General features: G+C 39.7%; 1 protein-coding gene across 11 annotated transcripts in view; it reads left to right on the top strand.

The window, feature by feature from the left end:
* The window catches only part of ADAM23 (ADAM metallopeptidase domain 23), a 162,330-nt gene that overhangs the window by 41,188 nt on the left and 94,935 nt on the right, over window positions 1–26,207 (top strand). For all 11 annotated transcript variants that reach the window (XR_011849397.1, XR_011849398.1, XM_072121072.1 and 8 more), the window contains exons 3-4: window positions 2,539–2,615; window positions 17,344–17,407. Coding sequence is in view for 9 of the 11 variants with exons in the window: in XM_072121072.1 (XP_071977173.1) it covers window positions 2,539–2,615; window positions 17,344–17,407 (141 nt within the window). In the remaining 2 variants the exon portion in view is untranslated. The remainder of the gene's footprint in view (window positions 1–2,538; window positions 2,616–17,343; window positions 17,408–26,207) is intronic.

Raw genomic sequence — 26,207 nt, 5'->3', positions numbered from 1 at the left:
ATATATCAGTCTTAATCAAAATGAAAAATGCAAAAAGACACAGGGTTAGCTTGTAATTATCAAGGGTGATGTGAGGTTAGGAGAGTGGTAGGAACCTTATAGTATGATAATGAAGTGGGTGTTTTATGAACCTGCATGATTAGGGGATACTCTCAAGATATTCGCATTGATATAATTACCTACAACATCCTCGTATTAACACAAAATCGGAACACGGTAGGTTGTGAGAAATGAAGACCTCTCATGCCTTGTGTGACTGATATGAGAGCTGCTATAAGAGTGTGCAATCAGCCTCATTTGGTTTCAACAATTTGGGGTTGTTAATTTTGACCCATATCGAAACCCATACAAAGGTCTTTTTGAGGATTTTTAATATAAAAAGACAGAATTTGGTAGTGTCAATATTATAAAAAAATACCTAATAAAGTTGTGATTTAAACCATTGTATTTGCTTTAAATTGTGTGAAGGCCTGGGCATAGGGCAATCATCATAGAACCTGAGACACTTCTTTAAGAACTGTTGTTGACTGTGACCTATCTGTTTCTTTGAACTGTGTAATGGAAAACTCATATAAGCCTCAAGGCTCCTAGTTTATATGATTTGTGCATTAACAGTTACCTTTTATACATAATATGTAGGCAACAACCAAGGAAAACGGTACTGTTCCCAACATGCCAATAAGCAGTGTGTGGTGACCCTATGCTTTTTTTAAAGGAAATCTACCATCAAAATCCAGCATGATAAACTAGGGGCGCTTACTCATAGATCCAAGCACTGTGACTGATAATATTCTTATATTTGTTATCCATGACCTCCTTCCTTCTAAAAATCAACTTTAAAATTATGCTAATAAGTCTGTAGGGCTCTGAGGGATGTAACCAGAGACCCTTTGTACTTCAGATTAAAATGCTGTTACAATGTCTCCCCCTTCCCTTGCTACCTCAGAACTTAGCCCCTCCTGTGCCTGACAGTGGGGTGAGGGATGTGCTTCTGCACAGCTTAACAGGCAGGGAAGCATGGTGCGGATTTGGTAATTCCCCCCAGAGCCCCCATGACTCATTAGCATACTTGTAAAAGTTTATTTTAGACAGAAGGTCATGGATAATAAACATAAGAAGATTATCATAGACACAGTGGGGTATTTACTAATTTTTCCTCAATTTTTGTGGCACTTCCACCACCTGTTCTGTGGCACTTCCACCTATCTGTCTTATTTATGAGTGGCCGGCACCAAAAAGGGGTATGGTTTGTGAGGGATGGAAAATCTGCTACAAATAGTATGCCTCTTTCTCTCTCATTTTTCAGGCCCTCAAATATGGTGGCAAGTAGACCAACAGACATACTTGTCCAACTACCTCAATTCTATTTTGGTGAACAGTGCAGCCGGCGCATGTGTGCCTGGATACTATGGTTATTTTGTGACCATATCTGCTCTGATTTCCATGTGCACACATACAAATATGTGAGCAAGATGATAAACCTATACATACAGATCTATATAGCTTTATAGATATTCATTAGATGATTGTTAGATAAAACATAAATTCATAATATTTCACTGGCTGTTATTTAGCACACCTCTTGTAGATTGCTATGGGGTTTCAGTAAAAATTTTAGATCCCTGCTGCCTTCTATTTTTGTATAATATTTTGGACCAGACAAGCTGTTGGACCAAGTAAGCCACAGATGGAGTGGCCAAACTTGCCATTGCAGTGGCTCTCAGCAGCCTGTCCAGAAAATTCCCTGACTGCTGCACACATGTGTGGTGCTCTCCACATTAGACTCTTCTAAACATTGGACCTATTGTCACAGCAAGGATTTAGAGTAAATTTTTTACCTAAAGCCGCCTAAGGCAGCGCAAAATTAGCCATATCCAGATAAATAACCGTAATTATTAAAACGTCACTTTTATTAATGTTCAAAATTATAAAATAACAGTAGAATAACTACTGACTGCTCAACTTGAGAAAAGTATTAAAAACACAGATGCCCAAGGCTTGCTGGCTTTAAGGTACAGAAAAAAAGTTTTTAGTACAGAAAGCTGTAGCAATAAATCCTAACTTGGATGGCATATGGGTTTGGGCTGCAGGGTAAGGACCCTAATGGTTATAAGGTAGTGCTCTGCTCTGGCCCAAGTGCCAAAAATATTAACTGCTAAACTCCACAAAATAAAATATGTAAGTCATTACCGACAACTAGTTAGAAACCAAACTGGCTCCAGAGAGGCGTTATCTATTAGTAAGTGCCTCTGGTTTATCATGCTTGGTTTTAGGATCTATTTTGTGGATAGGTGACACCAATTAAAAAGGAAATGACATACATTTTTAGTTTTACAATGAACCATGGCATCGCCATATTCATGCTGTGACATTCCAGTATAACAGGGTTAAGAATTCTATACCATAAGCCTCACTACTAATGCTGGCAGCAGAACTTTCTTCCAGTATGTAGTTTACATTATGGGTGATATATCAATCTAATGGCTAGTAATTGTATCTATGAAGATTGTAACTACAATATTTCTTTATTACTTTTAGGCTGTGCATCTTGCCCAAACTAGTTTCCAGATAGAGGCCTTTGGTTCCAAGTTTATCCTTGACCTGACGTTGAACAAGTAAGTATAACCGCTTTGAACAGCAGGGACACACTTTCTGTACGTTGTATGGGTGTTCTGTAAACTGCACACTGAAAGCCATCAAGTCAACTTTTTATGTGCAGTTGCAATACATTTTGTAATTAAAATTTGTATATGTTATTGATTGATCAGTAGAGATCGTTCAGCTGGGTCTCCCAACTTAGTTGGTGAATTACTCAATGGAAGGTATATTTTACTCTTAATGGTTAATCATCCCTCCATTAATCATGGCCCTGACTTATTCAACTTGAGTTCCAGTTAACAAACTGATAAAAGATCGAATTAACTTTTCAGTTTTTATTGGAAAACTTGTAGCAGTTTTTCCACAGTGGATTTCAAAGCAGCAAATCTGCTACTTAGTGAGCTGGTTTTCCAGGAATTCTTTGGGGGCCAAAGAATAGAAAAGGAAAGTCAAATTAACATACACCCATTACCACCGTTGCAGCAGTACTTCCTGTTCTAAGCAGAAAGTGCTGCTATGGTCCGAGAAGCAGGTCTGATGAAACGCAGGAGCTGGTGCATGGTAAGTATCCTTTCTCTTTTCTGGTACCCCTATCTCGGCCACCACTTGGATTTCTGGAAAACCCCTTTAAGTGTGTTATAAATTGGAGAGATTTTCATCCCCAGTCTGTAAAAAAAAAAAAAAGGCATTATAAATGATTCTTTTTTAAAATAGATTTTTGCAAGGGGGGGGGGTACAGTTGAATAAACCAGTTACCAATAAACCATGGACATAAACTAAAACCATTGGATACAATCAGACATTACTTTTTACAATAGTTCCCGTCCTGTAGGACAATTTTTAGTTACTCTGCTGCTTAGATATATACAGAATAGTTGAAGAAATTGTCACTCTAAAAATCTGCCACGTGTAAACCTGTAAATATTTCACCAAGACTTTTCAGTGAGTATTGAATGTGTCAAATTAAGAAATTTGTGTATGAATCCAAAACCTTTTAGTGCAGAATTTATAGATTATCATGGGCAATGTTCTATGGATTTGTAATGAACACTAGAAGACTTCATTGCTTCCTAAAAGCATAATTTATAATCAATGCCATTTACTCGTGATATTAGGTTTCAGACACCATTTAAGGTTCAGAAGGTCAATAAGTGGATATGATTTTAAGGACTAAGCAGAAAGTAAGTCTGTTATACCTTCCTAGTAAGTTTGTACAGATGGAAAATTTAGTTCAGTTGTATTTCAAAATACCATTCTTTATTATCCATATGACAGATCCTAGATATTGATGCATATAGACATGAATGGATGCCAGGGGAGGATGGGCAATAACACTGATCCACAAAAATTACTCATGATCATGATCAGTCAACAGATGGACAGTCGTTAGTCTGGATCATGTCCTCCCAGTAACTCAAAACCTTACCCTGTAACATTTATAGGATGAAAACAATCCAGCCTACCTCTGTACTGTAGGAAAAGCATGCCTTTTGTAGCCCACTATATATAGATTGGGTTTGTGAAGGGCTAGACTGGCTATTTGACTACAGTAGATAGGTATCTTCAAGTGGAAGGCTATTTTTATAGTTGTAAGGGAATAGGACCCAACCTGCATTTGGGTAAGAACTACAATTTCTCATGAAACCAATTCAATATATATTCAATTCAATTATATTACCTGTTATAAAAACCCTTGACTGGCTATAATGTACAGTACAACCACTTGTTGTTGCACACAGACACATACAGGACAACATACCCAGCCAAGAGGAAAAGTAAAGAAGTGTAAAAAATTGATTTGACAGTCATTGAAATGTGGACTATATGGGTTATCCATTAAGGTCAGAGATGGCAGTGGTAGAGAAATGTGACCTTTTGCACACAGTTATATTTACAGCTCTGTATTATATTACATTTTATAGACAGTAGACATTAAACCTGATATAAAGTCTGTGATCTTTACACAGCATGCCATACTAGTAATGTGTGAGTGCTGCACTTAGGCTTCTCATTACATGGTGTCCATATGTCGTTCCTTGTGCTGCCAGATAGACATCATAATCTGAAAAGCGAGCATTTAAGTATTAGAAAAAAGAACTTATGTCTCCTGTACCAGCAGTGTAAAATGGCAGGATTCTGCTGAGTCAACATCCGCCACTTTTACTCTATTTCAGCATGTTTCAATAAAAATGAATCGGCACAATTGGATATTTATACAGGGAGAATAGTGCTGCTTCTTTATATTTTAGAGGAGCTGTAAATTATGCTGATTGTTATAGGACTGCCAAAATTCTGAAATGCTTTGGGATCATTCATATTTATATGTGAAGAAATAATACATTTATTATATTTAGATTTGCATATATTTGTTTTAATATTTGTCTATGCCAGGGCATTGTAGGGATGGTGGGGTATATGCAGTAAAGTGGTGCCAAAAAAGCATTAAACCTTACGTCAGATTTATCATAGTGGCTTAGACTGTTTGTTAAAGAGGCACATGAGCAACTTTTTGGGTGAACAGTTGCTCAAAATTTGCAACTTTAGGCACACAGAGGAGACTGGAGTGGATTTGCACCTAAATTTACGTCATGCATCTGTCCGATGGTAGGAATTTCCATCAGATTTGCTGCTCTTTCACATACCTGTACCAGTACCTGTTCCAGCGTGTTGTCCACTGGATATGTGCTTCATATTTTTCACTGGAGGTTATTGTATTTATTTATATAGCACCAAAAACAGTAATTATTATGAATTGGTCTTGACCCCCATCTAGAATCACAATTATTTAACTTTTTTAATTAGACATTCATTTGCAATAAGTAACAAGCATGAATCATACATACAGATCAAGACTACCATTCTGACAATCCAGATGCACACCTCATGCCATGTTACAGGACTTGTCTATGGTTATTATGATATTAAGAGGGTGGGCAATTCTCTTTACATGTCTCATCTTGTCCCAGGTAAATAGTTTTTGATGAATACACAGTTTGAAATTGAAGTTTACATAAACTATGAAAAAGACGTGTTTTTCTTACTATTTGACATTAAATTAGAACCTTTCCTGTTTTAGGTAAATTAGGATTAATAGAATTATTTAGATTTTACAAATTGCAGAATAATGAGAGGGAGAGAGAGAATTTTTAAAGCATTTTATTACTTTCTTCAATGCATTTAAACAATTTTGGACAATCAAAGATTTTGATAGCTTTATTAGTAATATCTGAGTTAGAGACACTCACCTGTGGATGTATTTTGAGGAACTGCATTTTATTTTAATTAACTTTATTGAAAAGCAATGATAAATGTGGATGTATTTTAAAGCACATCTGCTTCTTTGTATAACATCATGGGAAAGTCTAAAGAAATCAACCAAGGCATCAGGAAAATAATTATAGACTTGCAAATAATTGTACACATGAACAAGGCAACTTAAGGTAAATGGACATTGCACCTAGGAATGAGCCAGACTTGTGCAAGTACAAAGATGATGGAAAACTAAAATTAAACAGTTTGGCCATATTTACCAATTTTCTGTTTGAGGCAGAAGCTTGCAAGCCTGAGAACACCATCCACACTGTGAAATAGGGGGTGGCAGCATCATGTGGTGTGGTAATTTTACTGCAAGAGGGACTGGTGCACTTGTCAAAATAGATGTCATCATGTGGAAAGAAAAATACTGAATCAACATCTTACATCATCATCCAGGAAGTTAAAGCTTGGCGGCAAATGGGTCTTTCAAATGGACAATGACTCGAGGCATACTGCCAAACTGGTTACAAAGTGACTTAAAGGGGTATTCCCATCTGAGCATTTACATTTAATTAAATTCATTTGCCATATATAACCATTTCTTCAATTGGATGTTATTCAAAAAAAATGTTCATGTGTGAAGATAATTTCTCATAAATGTAGTCATGCAGTCCCTTCGAAACAGTCCCCTCGGATATGACCACCGCACATTTTTGCAGTGGTGGCCAGACATGCACTATTGAGTCCTGCCTGACCACATGGCTTCAGCGTTCATTACCACAGGATGGCTTTGCGACATGCAGTAACTCCTGTACATTTCATTTTTATACCAAAACTTTTTGTTTCTTTTGTGCAATACCTCCAGCAGAGGTGGCCGTATCCGAGGAGTCGGTCTCGTATCTAAGGGACCATATTACAACATTTATGAGAAATTATCTTCACACAGGAACATCTAATTGGAGAAATGTTTATATATGGCAAATTAATGAATCTAGATGTGAATGCCCAGATGAGAATAAGTATAACAAAGTCAATGGGGCAGATTTACTTACCTGGTCCTTTCGCGATCCAGCAAAAACAGGAGGAACGGGCGCAAATTCCTAACAACTATTTTGAGAAGCTTGTGGAAAGATATCCGAAAGGTTTGAACCTAGTGATACTATTTAAGGGAATTGATACCAAATACTAATGAAATGTATGTAAACTTATGACTTTGCAGAAAGTAATAAAATTTCCTTTAAATTCTCTTTCTCTCATTATTCTGTCATTTGGCAAATATAAATATTTTTGATAATCCTAATTGATCTAGAAGACAAATGGTTTATTCTAATTTCATGTCAGATAGAAAAACTTGTACAGTGGGTACAGAAAAGTATTCAGACTCTGCACAGTATCGAGTCGAAGCAGCTTTTGATCTGGTACAGTCATCTTGGGAATGATGCAACTTTTTACATCTGGATTTGGGGATCCTCTGCCATTATTCCTTGTAGATCCTCTCCAGTTCCCTTGGATGGTGAACACTAGTGGACAAACATTTTCAAGTCTCTTCAGGAATGCTCATTTGGGTTGAGATCAGGACTCTGGCTGTGCTAGTTAAGAACTGTCACAGAGTTGTTCTGAATCCACAGCTTTGTTATTTTAGCTTAGGGTCATTGTCTTGTTGGAAGGTGAACCTTCGGCCCAGTCTGAGGTACAGAGCATTCTGAAAGAGGTTTTCATCCAGAATATCTCTGTACTTGGCCACATTCACCTTTCCTTCAACAGCAACTAGTCATCCTGTCCCTTCAGCTGAAAAATCTCATCATCTCTCATCATCATCTCATCAGACCACAGACTCCTATTTCTCATAAAATGGGAGTCTTTCATGTATTTTATTGGGGTCTACCCACCTACCTCTGACCATGCCTCCATGTCTTCTACATATGGATATATGAAATTGATTGATTGTGGTATTGTTTTGGTGTATTGCTGTTTCATTAGGCTTTAACTAGGCTCTAATTTTATGCATTAATTACCACTTGGTTGCCATTTGTATGCATATATGCCTTTACGTACACCTTTGTACATACTGCATCATCAGATTTAGCTAGGAAGTGAAGGGTCCATGGTTGGCCCTTGGTAACTGAGGTACACAAGATTGGATCCATGTATGTGTCCAGGGACCCAGACTCCCAATACTTGGCATGGAATATTGCAGTTCGGCCTGCTTACCACTAATCATCATGTCTAGCAAAAATTACATCTTACACAGCTCCATATGCAAACGTTGTTACTGTCAGTATATTCCAAAACAGATTTTGGCAGTTTTTTAACCAAACGCAGGTGTGGATCATAATGGGTGCGAACATATCTGGGACTCCATTGACCTACAGGGCCACATATGGTAAATATGCCCCTACAAATCAGAATACAAGTATTGTGGAGAACCCCAAATGATAACATTTTGCTACGTGCAAAAGTCTCTTGGGGCTGATTAATTGATATCTCTGGGAGAAGAATATCCTGTAAGTGCTTTACAAATATGTCTAAAACATCAACCTGTGAAGGCTCAAGTCTACTTCCCTGACAGTTTAATAGAGGTTCTGGACATGTTTCTTCCTGCCACACCTTATTGATCCCAAAGATGTAGTTAAGTCCATTATTGTTATAGGAGTATAAAACAGAAGATCGAAGTAACCCTCAAGGATACACATTAAAGGCAGTATTTCCTGATTATTGGAGATGAGAGATAAAATGTGAATAACAAACTATACAAAACCAGACTGGATCAAGGTCGGTGTGGGCCCTTGGGCGCAAAATCTGGTGGGGACGCCAATTGAATATAGTCCAGACAGGGAACAGCAATCACTGTATACTGCTCCCCATCAATTACTATACTGCCCAACGTAACCACTATATACAGCACCCTAACAATAACTATATACAACTCTAGTATTCACTATATACAGCTTCCCCAGCCATCACGATTTACAGCTTCCCCAGCCATCACGATTTACAGCTTCCCCAGCCATCACGATTTACAGCTTCCCCAGCCATCACGATTTACAGCTCCCCCAGCCATCACGATTTACAGCTCCCCCAGCCATCACTATATACAGCTCCCCCAGCCATCACTATATACAGCTCCCCCAGCAATCACTATATACAGCTCCCCCAGCAATCACTATATACAGCACCCCCAGCAATCACTATATGCTGTCCCAGCAATCACTATATACAGCCCCCTATCAAAGCACATAGGTTTTTTACGGTTATCAGAAAATCAGAGATGAACTCTGCAATTTAACAACAATAGATCAATATGTCCTTAAACTATGATCTCTATCAAGCATTCAAAATTTAGAAGATTAGTCCTGTAAATGTTTATAATTTACAGTAAAAACTATGTCCCACACTGTGCTCCTAAGGTAATAGATACCTTAACAACTGAATATGCCGTCCCCTGCATATAGAACATAATATACCATGACCCCTAATTATATCATACTATATTGCCATGACCCTAAATAAGTAACAATCCAGACTAGATGTATATGGTGTGTGTGTGTGTATATGCCACTCATAATATATAATATCATTATGAGGGATACTAATCTAAATGTCATGTCGCAAATGTCAAAAAACAGTACAGGTTAGTGTTTGTCCAGATCGAAAGACATTTCATAGACCCCTAGATGATAGACCCCTTGAGCAGTCGAAACGTGCATCGGGGAGGTTGGTTGAGGTCTGACATTCCATGGGTAGGGGTGAACCAAGCCTGTCTGCTGCCCGAGGCGAACCATAGAAAGACTTCCCCCCCCCCCCCATATATGTAATATATCAGATACACCATGTAGTATAAAATGCATATAGCATGCCGCCATTTAGTATAAAATGCATACAGAGTACCGCCATGTAGTATAAAATGTATACAGAGTACCCCTATGTAGTATAAAACTAAAATTTGCAATTATTTCAGGGCTTCTACGCCACTTACATGGTGCAGAAACCCTGATAAATATCACCAACACTGCATAAACATACAGAATATATACACACACATACAGTATATACAACAGTATAGCTACACACATACTGAGTATACTTACAGCAAATATACACACTATATATATATATATATATATATATATATATACATACATACATAAAAGTTACTTTACTTTTTTTCTGCTTTTACGGTCCTGGCAGGTTCAGCCTTGTCCTCCAGCACGGGTGGGCGGTTGGTGGGGTGAGCGACTGGAGCCGGGGGGACTGGAGCGGACAGGTGGCGCTGCGGTTATGGATTGTGCAGGGCGCTTGGGGCAAAGTGCTGGCGGATACATGCCAGCATCGGCGGAAGGGTGATGTCACGGGGAAGTGAGCTTTGATTGGTTGCCATGAGCAACTAGAACAGTTCTCAAACAATTCTCATAAATCTCCCCCATACATTTTATACTTCTCTATTAGAACTGCATCCTTCATCTTTGCAAACCTCTCCCTTCTGTCACCTCACAGGATAGAAAAACACACACAATAATTGAACGGCAGTGCATTTTTTAGCTATAGCATGTCAACCCAATTTTATCTTTTTTAATGCACTGAAACATCCATGTAGAACATTCAGATTTTGTCACAGAATTCAAAATAAATCTGCAGTCTGTACACAATGGGTTTTTTTTTCCATATGAATTTATTGCACACCAAGCACTATAATTTAATGGGAGTCTATGATTTAATAGGAGTCTACCATCAGTTCAAATGGAGGCATGAATGAAGACAGGTGTTTCATAGGCACCAGGATTAAAATTTTAAAAGTTCAAAATGTATGTTTATTTCGAAACTATTAGCAGCAGACAAAACGTACCAAACACCTATAGCTGTCCAGCTCTTGCTAAACAGCGGGATACCTTACTGCCCCAGTGCAGAGCTAATATTTTGCACCAAATACAGTCAGGGTGTCGATACCTCCCTGATGTGCTCTCGTGGGTCTCAAGCAAATGGCCTATTCCCAGGCTTTATTCCCCCAGACTGACCCCCAGATTATGCAGTTGATTTATTCCTTACTGACGACATCAGCAAGCCTCACCTGAAAACACCCTGAATTAGGGGAAAAACATGTAGTGGACTGGGGGTGTGGACTGGAAGACTCCCACTTACTTCCTGCCCTCAAGTCCAAGAATGTTCCTGCCCTCAAGTCCAAACTATGCTAAAGCAACAGCTGCAGAAACAAGGAGAGATACTTTATACACCCCATCCACAACCTTACCATATACTTTATCACACACCCCACCAAGCACTATCATTTAATGGGAGTCTACCACCAAACTAAGCACTATGATTTAATGGGAGTCTACCACCCCACCAAACACTATGATTTGTTGGGAGTCTACCACCCCACTAAGCATTATGATTTTGTGGGAGTCTACCACCCCACCAAACACTATGATTTGCTGGGAGTCTGCCACCCCACTAAGCACTATGATTTGCTGGGAGTCTGCCGCCCCACTAAGCACTATGATTTGCTGGGAGTCTACCACCCCACCAAGCACTATGATTTAGTGGGAGTCTACCACCCCACCGAGCACTATGAATTAGTGGGAGTCTACCACCCCACCAAACACTATGATTTGCTGGGAGTCTGCCACCCCACTAAGCACTATGATTTAATAGGAGTCTACCACCCCACCAAACACTATGATTTGCTGGGAGTCTACCACCCCACCAAGCACTATGATTTAGTGGGAGTCTACCACCCCACCGAGCACTATGATTTAGTGGGAGTCTACCACCCCACCAAGCACTATGATTTCGTGGGAGTCTACCACCCCACCAAACAGTAGCCTCATGTTGTAGGGCAAAAAACAGAATATGAGGAATGAGGCATAACCAGGGGGGGGGGGGGTACTGAAAGGGTGGGGCATTACATCAGAGTTTGTTCAGTGTCTCAGTTTTTCACACACGTTTTCAATGCAATTTCAATGCGTTTTTCATGCGCAGAAAAATGCGCATGAAATGGACTCAGGACTGAGCTCTATCTTTTCTATGGCAATTGATGCGTGAAAAACGCATTGCACTTGCAAGTGTCTCAGAGTGCAATGCGTTTTTGATGCGTCTCCATAGACTTGTATGGTGCGTTTTTCACGCCCGTGACTTGCAAAAGTAGAGCATGTCGAAATTTAAACGCGCGTTAAAAAAACGTGCTTGTGTGCGTGAAGAAAAAAAAGTTCTGCGCGTCAAAAGCACGCGCAGAAAACGCGCATGAAAAACGCAAGTGTGAAAGGGGCCTTAAAGTTTTATCCCATCATAAAAAAATTTATTTTCATGAAATTGTAATATAATGTTCATACGATGGACACAAATTGAGTTTTCTTTAACATAAATGTAGAATGGGATCATTGTATACAAAATGTTAATACCCACTTTAAATCATTTATCAAAGCTAATTTAGTGTTTCTGACACACTTAACTTATATAAGCCGAATAAATTTGTCTGGGAGAAAGATGAAGGTCAGCCATGCTGGGTATATGAGCTCTGTACCATCAGGTCACGCAGATGGTGTTAGCAGGTGCACATCTCTACACTGCCAGGGTAACAACATTAGTGCTTTGCTGTGTTACAAGGCAATTAATCTAGCCTGTTGAAATCCATAGGGTAAATCTACCACACTGAAAAAGAAAAAAAATGTCCAGATGTTTTCTATATTCCTTAAAATATCTTGGATTTATTTGTTAACCATTTTCATAGTCCCGGGAGCAGGTGAAATATTTCAATTTGTGAAGCTGTGGAGCGAAGGGGTTACATTTTTCTTACTTGAGTTTATGTGTTCAGCATAATAACAAAAAGATCCCATATGAGCATGATAAAAGTGCTGAAGAAAGACTTCTCATATTTAATGATGAGGCATCACATAACAAAAAAACTGCACTAAATAACAATGGACAAATAACTTAATTTTTTCACTAGGTAAATGGTACAGCTGCACAAAACAACAAGTATTGTACATCAACCAGATGGGTATCAAGACACCAAAAATAGTAGATCTGTACTGTACATCAAATGGCTCTCAACCTTGTAATTACTGGAGGCACATGACCTCTAAAGTCCTCTTCTTCTTTAAACTTCCTGGCAAATGCATACAATGTAGAGACAAGAAATACAAGGAACCCTAAGTGCCTTTATATACAATATTTAAAGGGAACCTGTCACCAGGCGAATCACTATGAAACCACAATAAGTACCTAGTATGGTTCGTTTTCTGTGTGTTGCATAAATTGAGACTGCTAGCTGCAGCCAGTAAAATTAACTTATATTAATGGTCCGATTCCAGTCAGTGGGGTGGGGTTCCTGGCACAGCAGTATAGAAGGTGCCGGCCCTCACAGCCACATCTTTACAGCAGTCTCAATTTATAAAGACATGTCCAGCACACATGCAACTGGCCATACAAGGTAATTATTGTTGTTTCATAGTGATTGTCACGGGTGGTCCTGCAGCCATATCGTGGGCTCACCCGAGCTCCACTGTCCCTGCAAGCTCATCAACTGTGCTACTTACATGTCCTGGCTCCTGTACATCTTCCTCTGTCGTGCGGACGCATTCCTGGCTCCTAGGGCGAGCTCGTCGGCTTCAAAGGATTTAAAGGGACAGCACACCGCTAACTGGCACTGGCCATTTTCAGGAATTCTACTTAAGCATGTCTCTTCCTGCAAACCCTGCCGGATCTTTGTGGCTATGGCCTTAGAGAAAGCTCCCCAGCGATATTCCTGCATTCCTGGGTGTTTCTGCTCCTGAGTTCCCGTGTTCCAGTGTTCCTGTGTGTTCTCGTGTTACTGCGTTCCTGTGTGTTCCCGCGTTCCTCTGTGTTCCTGCGTTCCCGCTTTCCTGCCTTCCCATCTGCCTGGACCTCCAATTGCTGAATCCGGATTGGACTTGGCCTTGCATCTCTGCTGCCTGCCCTGACCCTGTGCCTGAACCTGACCATGAGACTGTTTCCTGCTAAGGTACCTTGACTGGCACCGTGGGCTAATTGCAACCGTGGAACAACCTGGTGGTACCCTGCCGCAGCAAGACCATCCCACTTTGCAGCGGGGTCTAGTGAAGAAAAGGTGCCACTTAGATTCCGGTCCCAGGTGTCGGGTAGTACCACCTCCCGCGGTGGTCCAGAGGATCCCCTAACCCGAATTCTGACAGTGATTCACCTGGTGACAGGTTCTCCTTAATCAGTTGGATCACTTATCTGTTCTGATGCAAATATCTATAAAGTCATTGCCTGTAAAAAGAAAACAATTTCCTAGACTTTTAAACTGGAGTGTATAGTCCATCTTCAATGTAAAGTCCAGTAGGCATTAAAGGGGTATTCCCATAAAGACAAGATTCTAAAACTTACTCAGGATAATAAAAGAACACACATTCTAATTCAGTGTTATTAACACAGATAAAGCATTTCACAGATATAATTCCTCCTTGTTTGTATCAGTCGTGGTGAGAGCACTACAGACAGAGGCAAATCCTGTCCAGCAGCAGCAGTGTGCAGAGGAGCTATAAACTCTATGACAAAATAATCTCAGGGGAGGGGGCATAGCAGTGCTGACTGTGTTTTGTAGGTGAGGTAGCAAAGCTAAGTGTCATTGTGTCTTATATCCATCTCATGACTCTCATCTGTCTCCTCTCTATTTTTCTATGTGTCAGATACTAGTAGAATGTTCAGAAACTAAATGAAAGTGTACATAAACCCTGTATGTGAAAGTGTGTATAAACCCATGATAATCTAAGTAGATTGTCATCACACAGTATCTAATCGCACAGAGGAATCATGAAGTTTCTGCTCAGAGAGTCCCCACCCACACTCTTCTTACAGTGACCGGCCTAGGCAGTGATAGGAGCAAAAACAACAAAAAAATGACTAAAATTGTAAAGGGTTAAAAATGATATTTATTGTGTAAACATCACTAGAGGATTACAATTAGAATTTTCTTTCATGAGCAAAATCCTTTAAGCTGCAATCGAAAATTTGGTGAAGTTCACTCACCAATTCCCATGTTGTCAATTTTGCTCACGCTGTATTGTCCCTCGTCATCCAATTGAGGAGATGTGAATTCGGTGTACTGTAGAATCGGTGAGCGCACCATGTCTCACCGCACCATGACCAGCCGCAGCCACATTGCAAATAGTGGAGAAAGTCCTATTCCTTCCCCGATTTGCAGCACATGCTACTCAGTTCTACCTAACTGAAATGGGCCACAATCTTCCCCTGTTTGTGTGCATGAAGCCTAAATGTGATGGATCTTGTATGCAGAAAGTTAAATTTTTCTCACCTGCCATAGTATAATTGGAAAGCTGTGACAGAAATCACCTGTTTTGCTACTCCAGGGATGTTTGGTATTGCTGTCAAATGTGCCCAGTGGGCATTCCATTATGATAATGCAAATTGTGTTTGTGCACTTAAAGGGGTATTCTGGGAATATGAACGCCTGATCCAAAAATCATAATGCTATAAATAAATGAATGCAACAAAACTCAATATCGTTAATAACCAAATAGAGCTTAAATAATTTGCTTTTATGATTCACAAAATATTATAAGCTTTCTAAAGTAAGCAGATTTATCTCCAAGATACATGATACTACAACTCCCATGTGCCCTCAGTTCTCAGTAACACCTCTTGTCTTTCAGGATCTGCTCCCAGAAATGATCTGAACAGACTGTCCTGCTCTGTTACCACATTAATGATGTGTGTTAAAGTGCCAGTAGCATTTTAATTCTTCATTATAGTGTATGTCCACAGTATTTTTCTGCTGTGGAGCAAAAGTTTAAATAACAACCATTACACTAGCTAATATTTTATTGACCCATTTGAATATTAATTGTTTTTTCTAATAATGACGTAAACCTTTCAAATCCTAACTTAATATCTAATAAATAATTATTACATTATTACCGTTAGTTAAAAATACCATTACAATCAGATATGACGTAGGTAAAGTTAAAATGAGAATAAGTAGGGACTAATTATACAAGCTAATGATTCTACAAACTTGTTTCTAATAATACTAATAATTCACAGTGAGATCTTGATAGTTGAATGGTTTCTATTTTAGTTCTGTTCTCAGCTCGTGGTTGCTTTGTAGAGTGCATCTTTTTGCTGAGGGTTTAGCAGATGACAATGGCTCGGGTAAAGTGCTCAAGCCAGAGGGAAACAAAGTGGGATTTGAGCTTTATATAGTGTAAACCTGTTAGTAAAATGAAATCTCCTATAATGACTTTCCAAATACCTTAGAATATATATTTAAAGGGATTGGCAAGTTTACCTCATTTTTTTTGCTTTGTGTGTGCAAGTATGAGGGGGTGCAAGATAGTAAGCAATTTACAAATTTAAATCCATTAAAAGTTTTCCACCACTTCATATGTGAAGTGAAACCTTGTGTCTTCAATGTTATCAGCCAGATATTCCTGTCTATAAAATTGGCCACGGATGGAGGGTCATGTGATCATAACTGTCCCTGAGCAATCTCCCTTCCTAGACATTATGATAGCATTCATTAAAGGCTCATGCACACTAACGTTTGCCCGCTGTGCCATAGCCCGGCTGGCACACGTCTGCGTGCGGGAGAGGAGGGGGGGGGTGAGTGCATAGAAAATAGTAGCCGCATGGCCGCCAAAACATAGAGCAGGCTTGTTGCACTCACCCTACCGAGCACGTGCGCCATAACCGTCTGTGGGATGTATGTACAACCCCTGATGGTTGTGTGCATGAGCCCTTATACTATCATAAGGTCATGGACAGTTATCATGTGACCCACCTTCTGCGGCCATTTTATGGACATGAGGTGAAAGACAAGGGGCTTCACTTTACATTTAAAAAGAGCAATGCAGGCCTTTAATAGATAGTGTATTTGTAAATTACCTAATATCCTGCCCCCCACACTTAACCATACATTACATAAAACAAGATGTAAAGTGGCCATCTCCTTTAATACATAGCATTTGTATGACTGTTTTGCTTATAGTCTCGTTTAGTCTGTGTATGTACCAAATTTTTTCTTTTGCCTTGTGGAATATGATGGCGCTATAAACAGATTTATTATTTTTAACTGGTTAAGAAATCTATTACTAAAGTAATGTGCCTACAACGTGACAGGGCAGATGTATTAAGACTGGCACCAGATGTATTAAGACTGGCACCATGTCAATGATCGTCATAGGTTTCAGTTTCAAATCCTGGACAGGTAAAATTTGACTGGCTAAGGCCAGTCTCTGCTATAGCTCGCATTGTTCCCTATCCTTTTTTAAATTCCAGTGGCATGCAAAAGAAATTGTTACTTTATACACATGTTTTTATGCATAAAAGAAAACTGCCATCTAAGCCATAAAACATCAGCCTAAAAGAAGTATTGGTTCACAGTGCCAGTGCACAGCATCACCAGTGTAAACTAACCAAGAGGATTTATTCATGTTAAATGAAATTATGAAAATTTAGATATCTTATAATACCTTTTTTGGCTTTTTTTTGTAGTGACCTGTTGTCCTCAGATTATGTGGAGATTCAGTTCAATGAAGGAAAAGAACATTTGAATAAGGTAATGTAAAATTAAATCAAATTTGCAAATAGCCACATCACCAGCAGCGTGGTGGACATAAGTTGGGGTGTTGCTACAGAAAGCGGAACATTTAGAGGCAACCAAAAGGAAAGGGGCATAATCACTGAAAGAGGCATTTTACCAAACTAAAGGGAGAGGTTTAGGCACTAATAGTAAGGGTGGTATTGAATATTGTTTAATATATGTATTATTGTGGTGGGGTGGGGGGGGGGGGTTGCTGCATCTTACCTGCTGGATTTTATGCAGACCTAGCAATCACTGAAATGCATGGTGTGTGTTGTACCTAAATGCATCTTGCTCTGCAGGTTTTTTGTGGGTTAGTAACCAGCACAATAATGTGCTGCATGTCTCCCACAGCATTGAAATACTCCTTAAAGGGGTTGTGTCACCATTGCACATTGCTGTAATTGGGTCCAATGCATTGTTAAAAGTACTTTCACCATTTACACTTATTACAAAATCTGCAGGCTTACTGAGATAACTCCTTTTGTTCTGGTTGCTGGCGCCCCCCGGTGGTAGCTGTGTCCCGTCCTGAGCAACAGCTGATCTGGCCTAGTCTGCGCACAGGGAGTCAGTCAGCTGTACTCCACTACAGATCACTCCATGGGATCACAGCTCCTCTCCACGCTGAGAGATCAGCTGACACACTGCAGCCAATAGGAGGTGAGAGAGGAGGAGGGGCAGAGATTGTGCTGTGATGGCCACTGCTCACCAGCTACACAGGAGCCTACAGCAGCAGATACAAGGTAACTGCAGCCAGACATGTCTGCTCAGAGGAGTCCTCTCCCAACATGGATCATAGCAATATGGCAGCCCTCTCCTCCCTCCACCATTAGTCAGGTCACACAGGAGCCTACAGCAGCAGATACAAGGTAACTGCAGCCTGACATGTCTGCTCAGAGGAGTCCTCCCCTAACATGGATCATAGCAATGTATCAGCCCTTTCCTCCCTCCACCATTAGTCAGGTCACACAGGAGCCTACAGCAGCAGATACAAGGTAACTGCAGCCAGACATGTCTGCTCAGAGGAGTCCTCTCCTAACATGGATCATAGCAATGTATCAGCCCTTTCCTCCCTCCACCATTAGTCAGGTCACACAGGAGACTGCAGAGATAACACAAGTAACAGGCTGAGCTCTGATCTCTCCTTCTGATCTCTCCTCCTCCTGTACTCTCCACCATTCACTGTCCCTCCATGTTACCCTGCTCTCCTGCAAAGGGGCCCCTGTGCCTGACTAGCAGGGAAGTCGCTAAACATCAGCAACATGTGAGAAGCTGTCATCTATCTATCTCCTATCTATCTCTCTATCTATCTCCTATCTATCTATCTATCTATCTATCTCTCTATCTCTCTATCTATCTCCTATCTATCTATGGGCACATTCACATGGCCGTCTGCGAGGACGTACATGCGGCCGCAAATTTGCGGCTGCATGTACGTCCCCATAGACGGCAATAGCGGCGTGGCGCAGATGCGGTGCCACACATGTGTGGCACCGATCCGGCCTGCACACCGCAAAAAGATAGGGCATGCTCTATCTTTTGGCGTGTGTGCGGCCGTGCGCCGCTATTCTCTATGGAGGGAGGAGGGGCCGCCTCCTCCTCCTCTCCAGCACACGGCGGTATGTCACATATCTATCTATCACATATCTATCTCCTATCTATCTATCTATCTCCTATCTATCTATCTATCTATCTATCACATATCTATCTATCTATCTATCTATCTATCTATCACATATCTATCTATCTATCTATCTATCTATCTATCTATCTATCTATCTATCTATCTATCTATCACATATCTATCTATCACATATCTATCTATCTATCACATATCTATCTATCTATCACATATCTATCTATCTATCTATCACATATCTATCTATCTAGTGATTTGGTTGCAATTCCTTACAAAATACACAGAAAGAGATTCAATCAACATGCAAAAATACAAAAGTTTATTAGTAAAAGTCATAAAAACAACTATTGCACCTAATTTTGTACAATCAATGCATACAATAAGAGCAAAACAATGTATTCTCACAGCATCATGGTCGGTCAGGCGGACAGTAAAGTGTAAATATGTCGGCGGTCTAGAAAAATGCAGGGACAGCAAACTCCATGCGTATCCTCACTTCAAAGTGACTTCCTCAGGGGTAAGTGTCACTTTGGAGTGACAATACACGTGGGGTTTGCCTCCCCTGCAACCACCTAGACTTCCGCCATGCATGTCAACCTGACCGACCATGATGCTGTGAGAATACATAGTACATGTGTACTATGTGCAGTGTCCTGTGTAGTGTGCAGGGGGCGCCAGATTCAGGATTTCTGGCGCACGTTCTTCATGAATCTGGTGCCCCCTGCACTGCTTTGACAGACTGCACCAACTTTTTTTGGTGCACTTTTAACATGGGGCGTATGACACATTTCAATTGGACTTCTATTGGATCAGTAAATGCAGGGACTATTTGAGCACAGCAGGTGGAAGGAGACTCTGAAGGCTGAGCGCTCTGTAGCACTGAGGTGTGGAATAACTGCCGCTGTCAGTGCTGTGCCTGGCCTGGCCCCTCCCACATCTGCTTCTGTGTGGAGCAGAGTAGAGGCTGAACACGCATCATAATAACAAATAGAAAGGTATCTTTACTTCCAGGTAACCAATACAAATAGATTTTTGAAATATTTTAACCTCTTTGACAGCTTTTTGTAGTCAATTGTTTCGTGGCATAACCCCTTTAATAATTGAGTTTTGAAGTAAAAAAATTGCTGATTTGCTGTAAAGTGGATGGCTTTTTTGAATGATCACATCCACCTACTGCAGAATAACAATGCACTAACTCTTGCAGAAAGTGACCTGTATTGTTAATTTTTAATCTGCAGTATGACAATTGTATGCTCCAAATTAGGGGTGTAAAACCAATTTTAATAAAGGGCCAACATGGACGTTCTCCTTATCCCTGTAACTCCAACACCCAGGAAAGAATTTTGTCTTATTGCACCTCACCTCCTCTAGCAGGGCCATACTTCTTAATGTGCTGCTCTCCCAGGACACAATCTCCTTAATGCCCCAGCCCTAACCCCATCTTGCAGCACCAATACTGTAGACTGTATGTATGCATCCAGCAGGAGAGGCACAATAGAATCAGGTCTTGCTTGCTGGCCACATAACCCAAGGAAGGGGCCCAGATTCTACCTGTGGGTTTTGTGTTTGACCAATGTGCTGTAAATTTATAGTGGATAGTTTCAAATGAAAAGAATGAAATTGGCAACAAATCTACAGAATTTCCATAACAAAGTCTGCAGCATCTCCGACCCGTGAGAACATAAGCCTGATCATCAGCTGTCACTATTGCTGTGTATTTATCCATAAAACTACATTTTAACATAGACAAAAAATACACTTAATCTTCATTTTCACGCTTCATCTGCCGAATGATTGTCGTTAAGGAGATCAGTGTAATATATAAAGGACATTTGATTCCTATTTCATAGGTAAATCTCTAGGGATTGTACTACTTACTGTATGTCAGCCATAAACCCATTAACAAAAGTCATTCTAGGTAACATTTAGATTCATTGCTGTGTGTAAAAGCTTCCTGCAGCCCATATCTGTGACTTGCACTCTACAACTGAAGGCTTAATATACTGGGAAATTTAGCTTTAACAGCTGGATGGAGTCAAGTGCCCTTGGTAGGTTTTTGCAGTGTAAGCAATTAAATTATAGATGGAGGTGAATGTCATTTTAATTTATTACTTTTTAGCAGGAAGGAACAATACACAATGCTTACTGGCAAACTGCACTCAGAATATGATGTCAATTCAAGAAAAAAAACTGTATTGGCTATAATATTGTCTACCATGCATTTTTATATTGACTTTAAAGTACAGTGAGATTTTGGTAATTTGGCAAACATTAAAGCACTGGGCTTTTAGATCTTCCAAATCACCAAAAGGGACAGATTTTTTTTTTTTTTTTTTTTTTAAACTCTCTTGTCTCGTAAGCAAGCCATCGCAGCACGGCTTTAATTTTTTTATTTTTGTGATTAGTTGCTATGGACAGTAAGGAAACTTTCCTTTTAAGACCAATTGATAAAAATATTTTAGCTTTTCAGAAGTAAAAGCTATAACTTTATGCTATATGATCAGTTTTTCTTCCTAGCATTAGAATTCCTAGGATATTTATATAGGGAGAATAAAGTTTTCTTCTACTCATTGAGGATCATTTAGCATTGTTGGTTCTCTTTGTTCTTAGTTTTCCTTTTTTTTGTCTAATTTATCAGAAGGTTTTTTTTACCTTGTTAGATCTGTGAATTTCCTTTTCTATTCCTTCATTTTATTGGGCACTGTATACACCTTTTTGCGCCTTTTTCCTCCTTCCATGAAAGAAAAAAAATGAGGTCCCAAATTAAAAGCCATGTATAAAAAAGTAAGTGCATCCAATGAATCAATAACATGTAGAGTCACTCATAGCATCGGCCTGTTGCCTTGTTCTGAAGGATCTTGGCCCACTATTCTTGACAACATTGCTTCAGTTTATTGAGGTTTGTAGGCATTGTTATGCACAGCTCTCTTAAAGTGGTATTCCCGTTTGAACTTGGTCATCGAAACACCCTGATTATTTCTTTTTCATTCATTCTGTTAAGACTTCCTGCTCTAGACCAGTGTCTGACTGCATGGACAAGTTTTGACTAATCTATTGTTTGATAAATGGCCATACACATGACTTTGGTATATATAAAAAAAATTTCTTTGTCAATTATATGACTGCAAGGTTTTCTCATAATGAGTTCCTCCTCCACCATGTTTTTACATTTTTATGTTTTGTTTATATATCCTGTATTTGTTTTCTGCCAAAGATGGCCCAATTGATTTTGGCCAAATATCTTACATTTGGTGCTGTCTAAATAACATTGTTCCAGGAGTTTTTTTTGTTTGTTGAAATGCAAACTTTCAAACCTAATTCATATATTTGTTCAGACTTTTTTTTAATTGAATATTGAATATTTAACATGTTAATGAAGGCCTGTAAATTTTGAGATTAAGCTTTTTTGCAATTTTTTTTAACCGGTTAAGGCCAGTTTATAGCTTAGTAACCAAACTCAATTTTTAGAGGGGCCCGATCCATGTGGGACACACTTGCACGCCGCAGCCATGCTTGACCGCAGTGTGTAAGGGGTTAAACACCCGGGGTTGGAGTTTTCCGGCACTTGCAGGATTCGATGTCCCGAAATCTTCTTCTGATGCGCTGCCGTGGAAGGCAGTGTATCAGAAGAAGGACCCTTAATGACCACCGTAAAAAGACTATAGGGCGGTCATTAAATAGTTAAACTGACCTTTTTATGAATTTGGGATAGCCACTTTGGGAAAATTGTAGTGTGTCTTGAATGTTTTTCAAGTTCAAATAATCTTTGTGAATGTACAATGAAGGACTCCAAATGGTTTGAATATAGACTTGTAACTGCCTATATTGACTTACAAGTTCATTGATGTCTTTTCTTTTAATGCACGCGTAAATGCTCCAAAACAATAAGTTGATTTTACAGGCAGTCACACTTCTTTTTCTTCTTCTTAGGAAGCAATGAGGATTATCTAGTACCTAAAATTTTACCAAAATTACATAACTGAATAGTGCAGATAACAGATAACCTTGTAATATACTGTATTAAAGTAATATGTTCCTATATACTTCTTGTTCCTCTGCCTCTTTTCCTTATTTAAGCAGTTTGTATAAATCAGCTTTTTGTCCTGTGTCCACTATAAGCTGAGAGATGAGGGAACCTGATAGAGTGATCCTGTTAAAACTTCCTGTCTTTATCGCTCCGTGATAAAATATATGTGTTATATATCACAATGTTTACTATAATCTCCCTCTATTATCACTTCTTATTATCTTCCTCTAACTTCAGAGGTTTCGTTCCACACTCATATTTCACACGTTGCTTCTCCCTGATAAAACCGTGGAATTCTATAAGGGTGTACTTTCCTTTTCCCATGACCATAAATAATCTATACTTTAAATATTTTTAAGGCACATTTTTTATGTCAATATCTGTATTAAAATAATAATTAAAATACTGTGCTCATTTCACAATTTCCACTTAGACTCAAAATAGACCAATACCTCTTGCTATGTAGAGATAATTTTTCAGCAGACATCTCATTATCATCACAATCCGTATGAAAATACAAAAATCACACCAATAAAACCAGGGGGATATCACACATTAAGTTCCCGAACAACTCCTCATTGTAAAGTAACCAGTAACCAACCCCAGAGTGCGTATGTATATGTGTATGCATACGTGTGTGTATATATACACTCACCGGCCACTTTATTAGGTACACCATGCTAGTAACGGGTTGGACCCCCTTTTGCCTTCAGAACTGCCTCAATTCTTCGTGGCATAGATTCAACAAGGTGCTGGAAGCATTCCTCAGAGATTTTGGTCCATATTGACATGATGGCATCACACAGTTGCCGCAGATTTGTCGGCTGCACATCCATGATGCGAATCTCCCGTTCCACCACATCCCAAAGATGCTCTATTGGATTGAGATCTGGTGACTGTGGAGGCCATTTGAGTACAGTGAACTCATTGTCATGTTCAAGAAACCAGTCTGAGATGATTCCAGCTTTATGACATGGCGCATTATTCTGCTGAAAGTAGCCATCAGATGTTGGGTACATTGTGGTCATAAAGGGATGGACATGGTCAGCAACAATACTCAGGTAGGCTGTGGCAAATACTCGATTTGCATTAAGATTTTTTTTTTTACAGTAGTTAACATGCCTCCATGTTTGATAAAATTGAATTGCTTTCAGAGGCCGAAAACTTGTGGCTATAAGTCTAGATGTTGGTCAATATTAATGAGGAAATACTGTACATATTTTCTCCATTTTACTCTTCTTTTTTTTTAGCTCTGCTTCATTAAGACTCAACTATAGTTACTGTACAGCAATAGAGGCAGCTACAACCCTTCTACCCCTTATCCCCACTATATCTTGCCCACTGAATTTACTAGTCAGATCTTACGAAGAACCCAACTTTTAAGTATTGACAAAGGTAATAGAAACTTACAGGAACCCCGACTGACACCCCCAGCTTGATGTCAGAAGACAGGCTTGTCTCACTGACACTACACTTGCTGAAAGTTAATGACAATTAACAAATGCCAGTAACGAATGGAAAAAGAAAAAAGTAAGTACAGCTCACCTCTCTGACACCGTCGGCTTATGATTCTTTTCCTTCGATTCACGGTTGAGTGCGGGCCAGCGAATAGATATCCAAAAGAAAAAGTAAATCCTCACGGGTTCCAGAAACGATGTCCAGAAAATATGTAGATGATATCTTGACTTTATTGGTATGCAATACAAAATTTAAGCATTAAAATTACATAGTATGGTCATAAGTCTGTAACATGTATGTTACATAAGTCTGTCATTAAACATAAACATCTTTAATATCAACATATACCTCTCTCAATCTATTGGATATCTGTTCAAGCCCCAGTTCATTATGTACTAGACATACCTGTCATAATTTTCCCGTCCCGTAATTGATGCACGGTGCAAGTGGGGTGGCTGGGCATGTGCCTGGCCGTGACGTTGCATGGCCGGCACAAGTTGGAGGCTGGAGGATTGGGCCGGTCATGTGACCTCGCGGCGGGCGCATGCGCAGACCCCGCGCCTAGACGCCGATGTAATCCTGACCAGCTCCACACAGGTGAGCGAGCACCTTTCTTTGTATATAAGAAGACCATATCTGGTCTAGAGCCTCATACCCCTGAGGAAGCCACCAGGCTCGGTGGCGGAACGCGTGGTGATCCAGTCCCCTTCCACCCTATACCCGGTGATATTTTCATTGTTTTTGCCTAACACATGCATTATGTATTCATCCTGTATAACATTTATATTGCTATTTTATAGCTCCATTGTAATTTGTTAGGCATTGGGCACCTGAGGGTAGTTGGGACAGCAACCAAATTGCTCATTTTTGCACATGATTATATGGTTGCTTATAGCAACAAGTGCTTATTTCTTGCACATTACATGTTTTTGCTGCTATATAGAGACCTAGCACTGGATAGTGCTTTTTAATTGTTTTTAATAGGTTTGGCATACACATATATTTGGTTTATGTAAATATTAATAAAGATACTTTATTTTCACCTATATTGTATACAGTATCAGTACCTATAACACGTCACCTTGCTCTGGTGTATACGTTATGTTTTCTTGACGTGTGGTACCTATTTGGCCTTTATCCATTGTGTAAAAAACAGGTCACTCCTATAATTCATGCCAGTTGGTAATCTGGTGCCCAGCTCCAGGATCTGGTACGCCTACCGCATGCGGAGGCATCTGGTCCAGTCCCCGCCCCTTCATGGGCGTGACACATGTTCAATAGGAATGACTCATAAACCAGAGAGATCTCCATGGTGTGTATATCTCAGATTTACATATACTTTCTCCTGTTCAAACATTTCTTTCCTTGACTTATAGCTAATTAAACAGCATAAAAATACATCTGTATCCATAGATCTTTATCACAAACCCATTTCAGGGAATACAGTACTCTTTGCTACCAGCAACCACCCTTGTCGTGTAATATCAAATCTCCCAAAAGGGGAATTCATTTGAGCCAAACGCACCTGTTCTACACAAACTATATACAAGAACACCACTGATTAAATTATACAAATACTAAATGCCAGAGGCTACAACAAACCCCATATGCCCAGGATGGTTACATCTTTGGAACAAAAATCAAAAACAGAA

Source organism: Engystomops pustulosus, chromosome 8, assembly GCF_040894005.1.
Source record: "Engystomops pustulosus chromosome 8, aEngPut4.maternal, whole genome shotgun sequence".
Taxonomy (NCBI): domain Eukaryota; kingdom Metazoa; phylum Chordata; class Amphibia; order Anura; family Leptodactylidae; genus Engystomops; species Engystomops pustulosus.
Note: the sequence above shows the minus strand (reverse complement) of the source record. Positions and strands in the feature narration are given on the sequence as shown.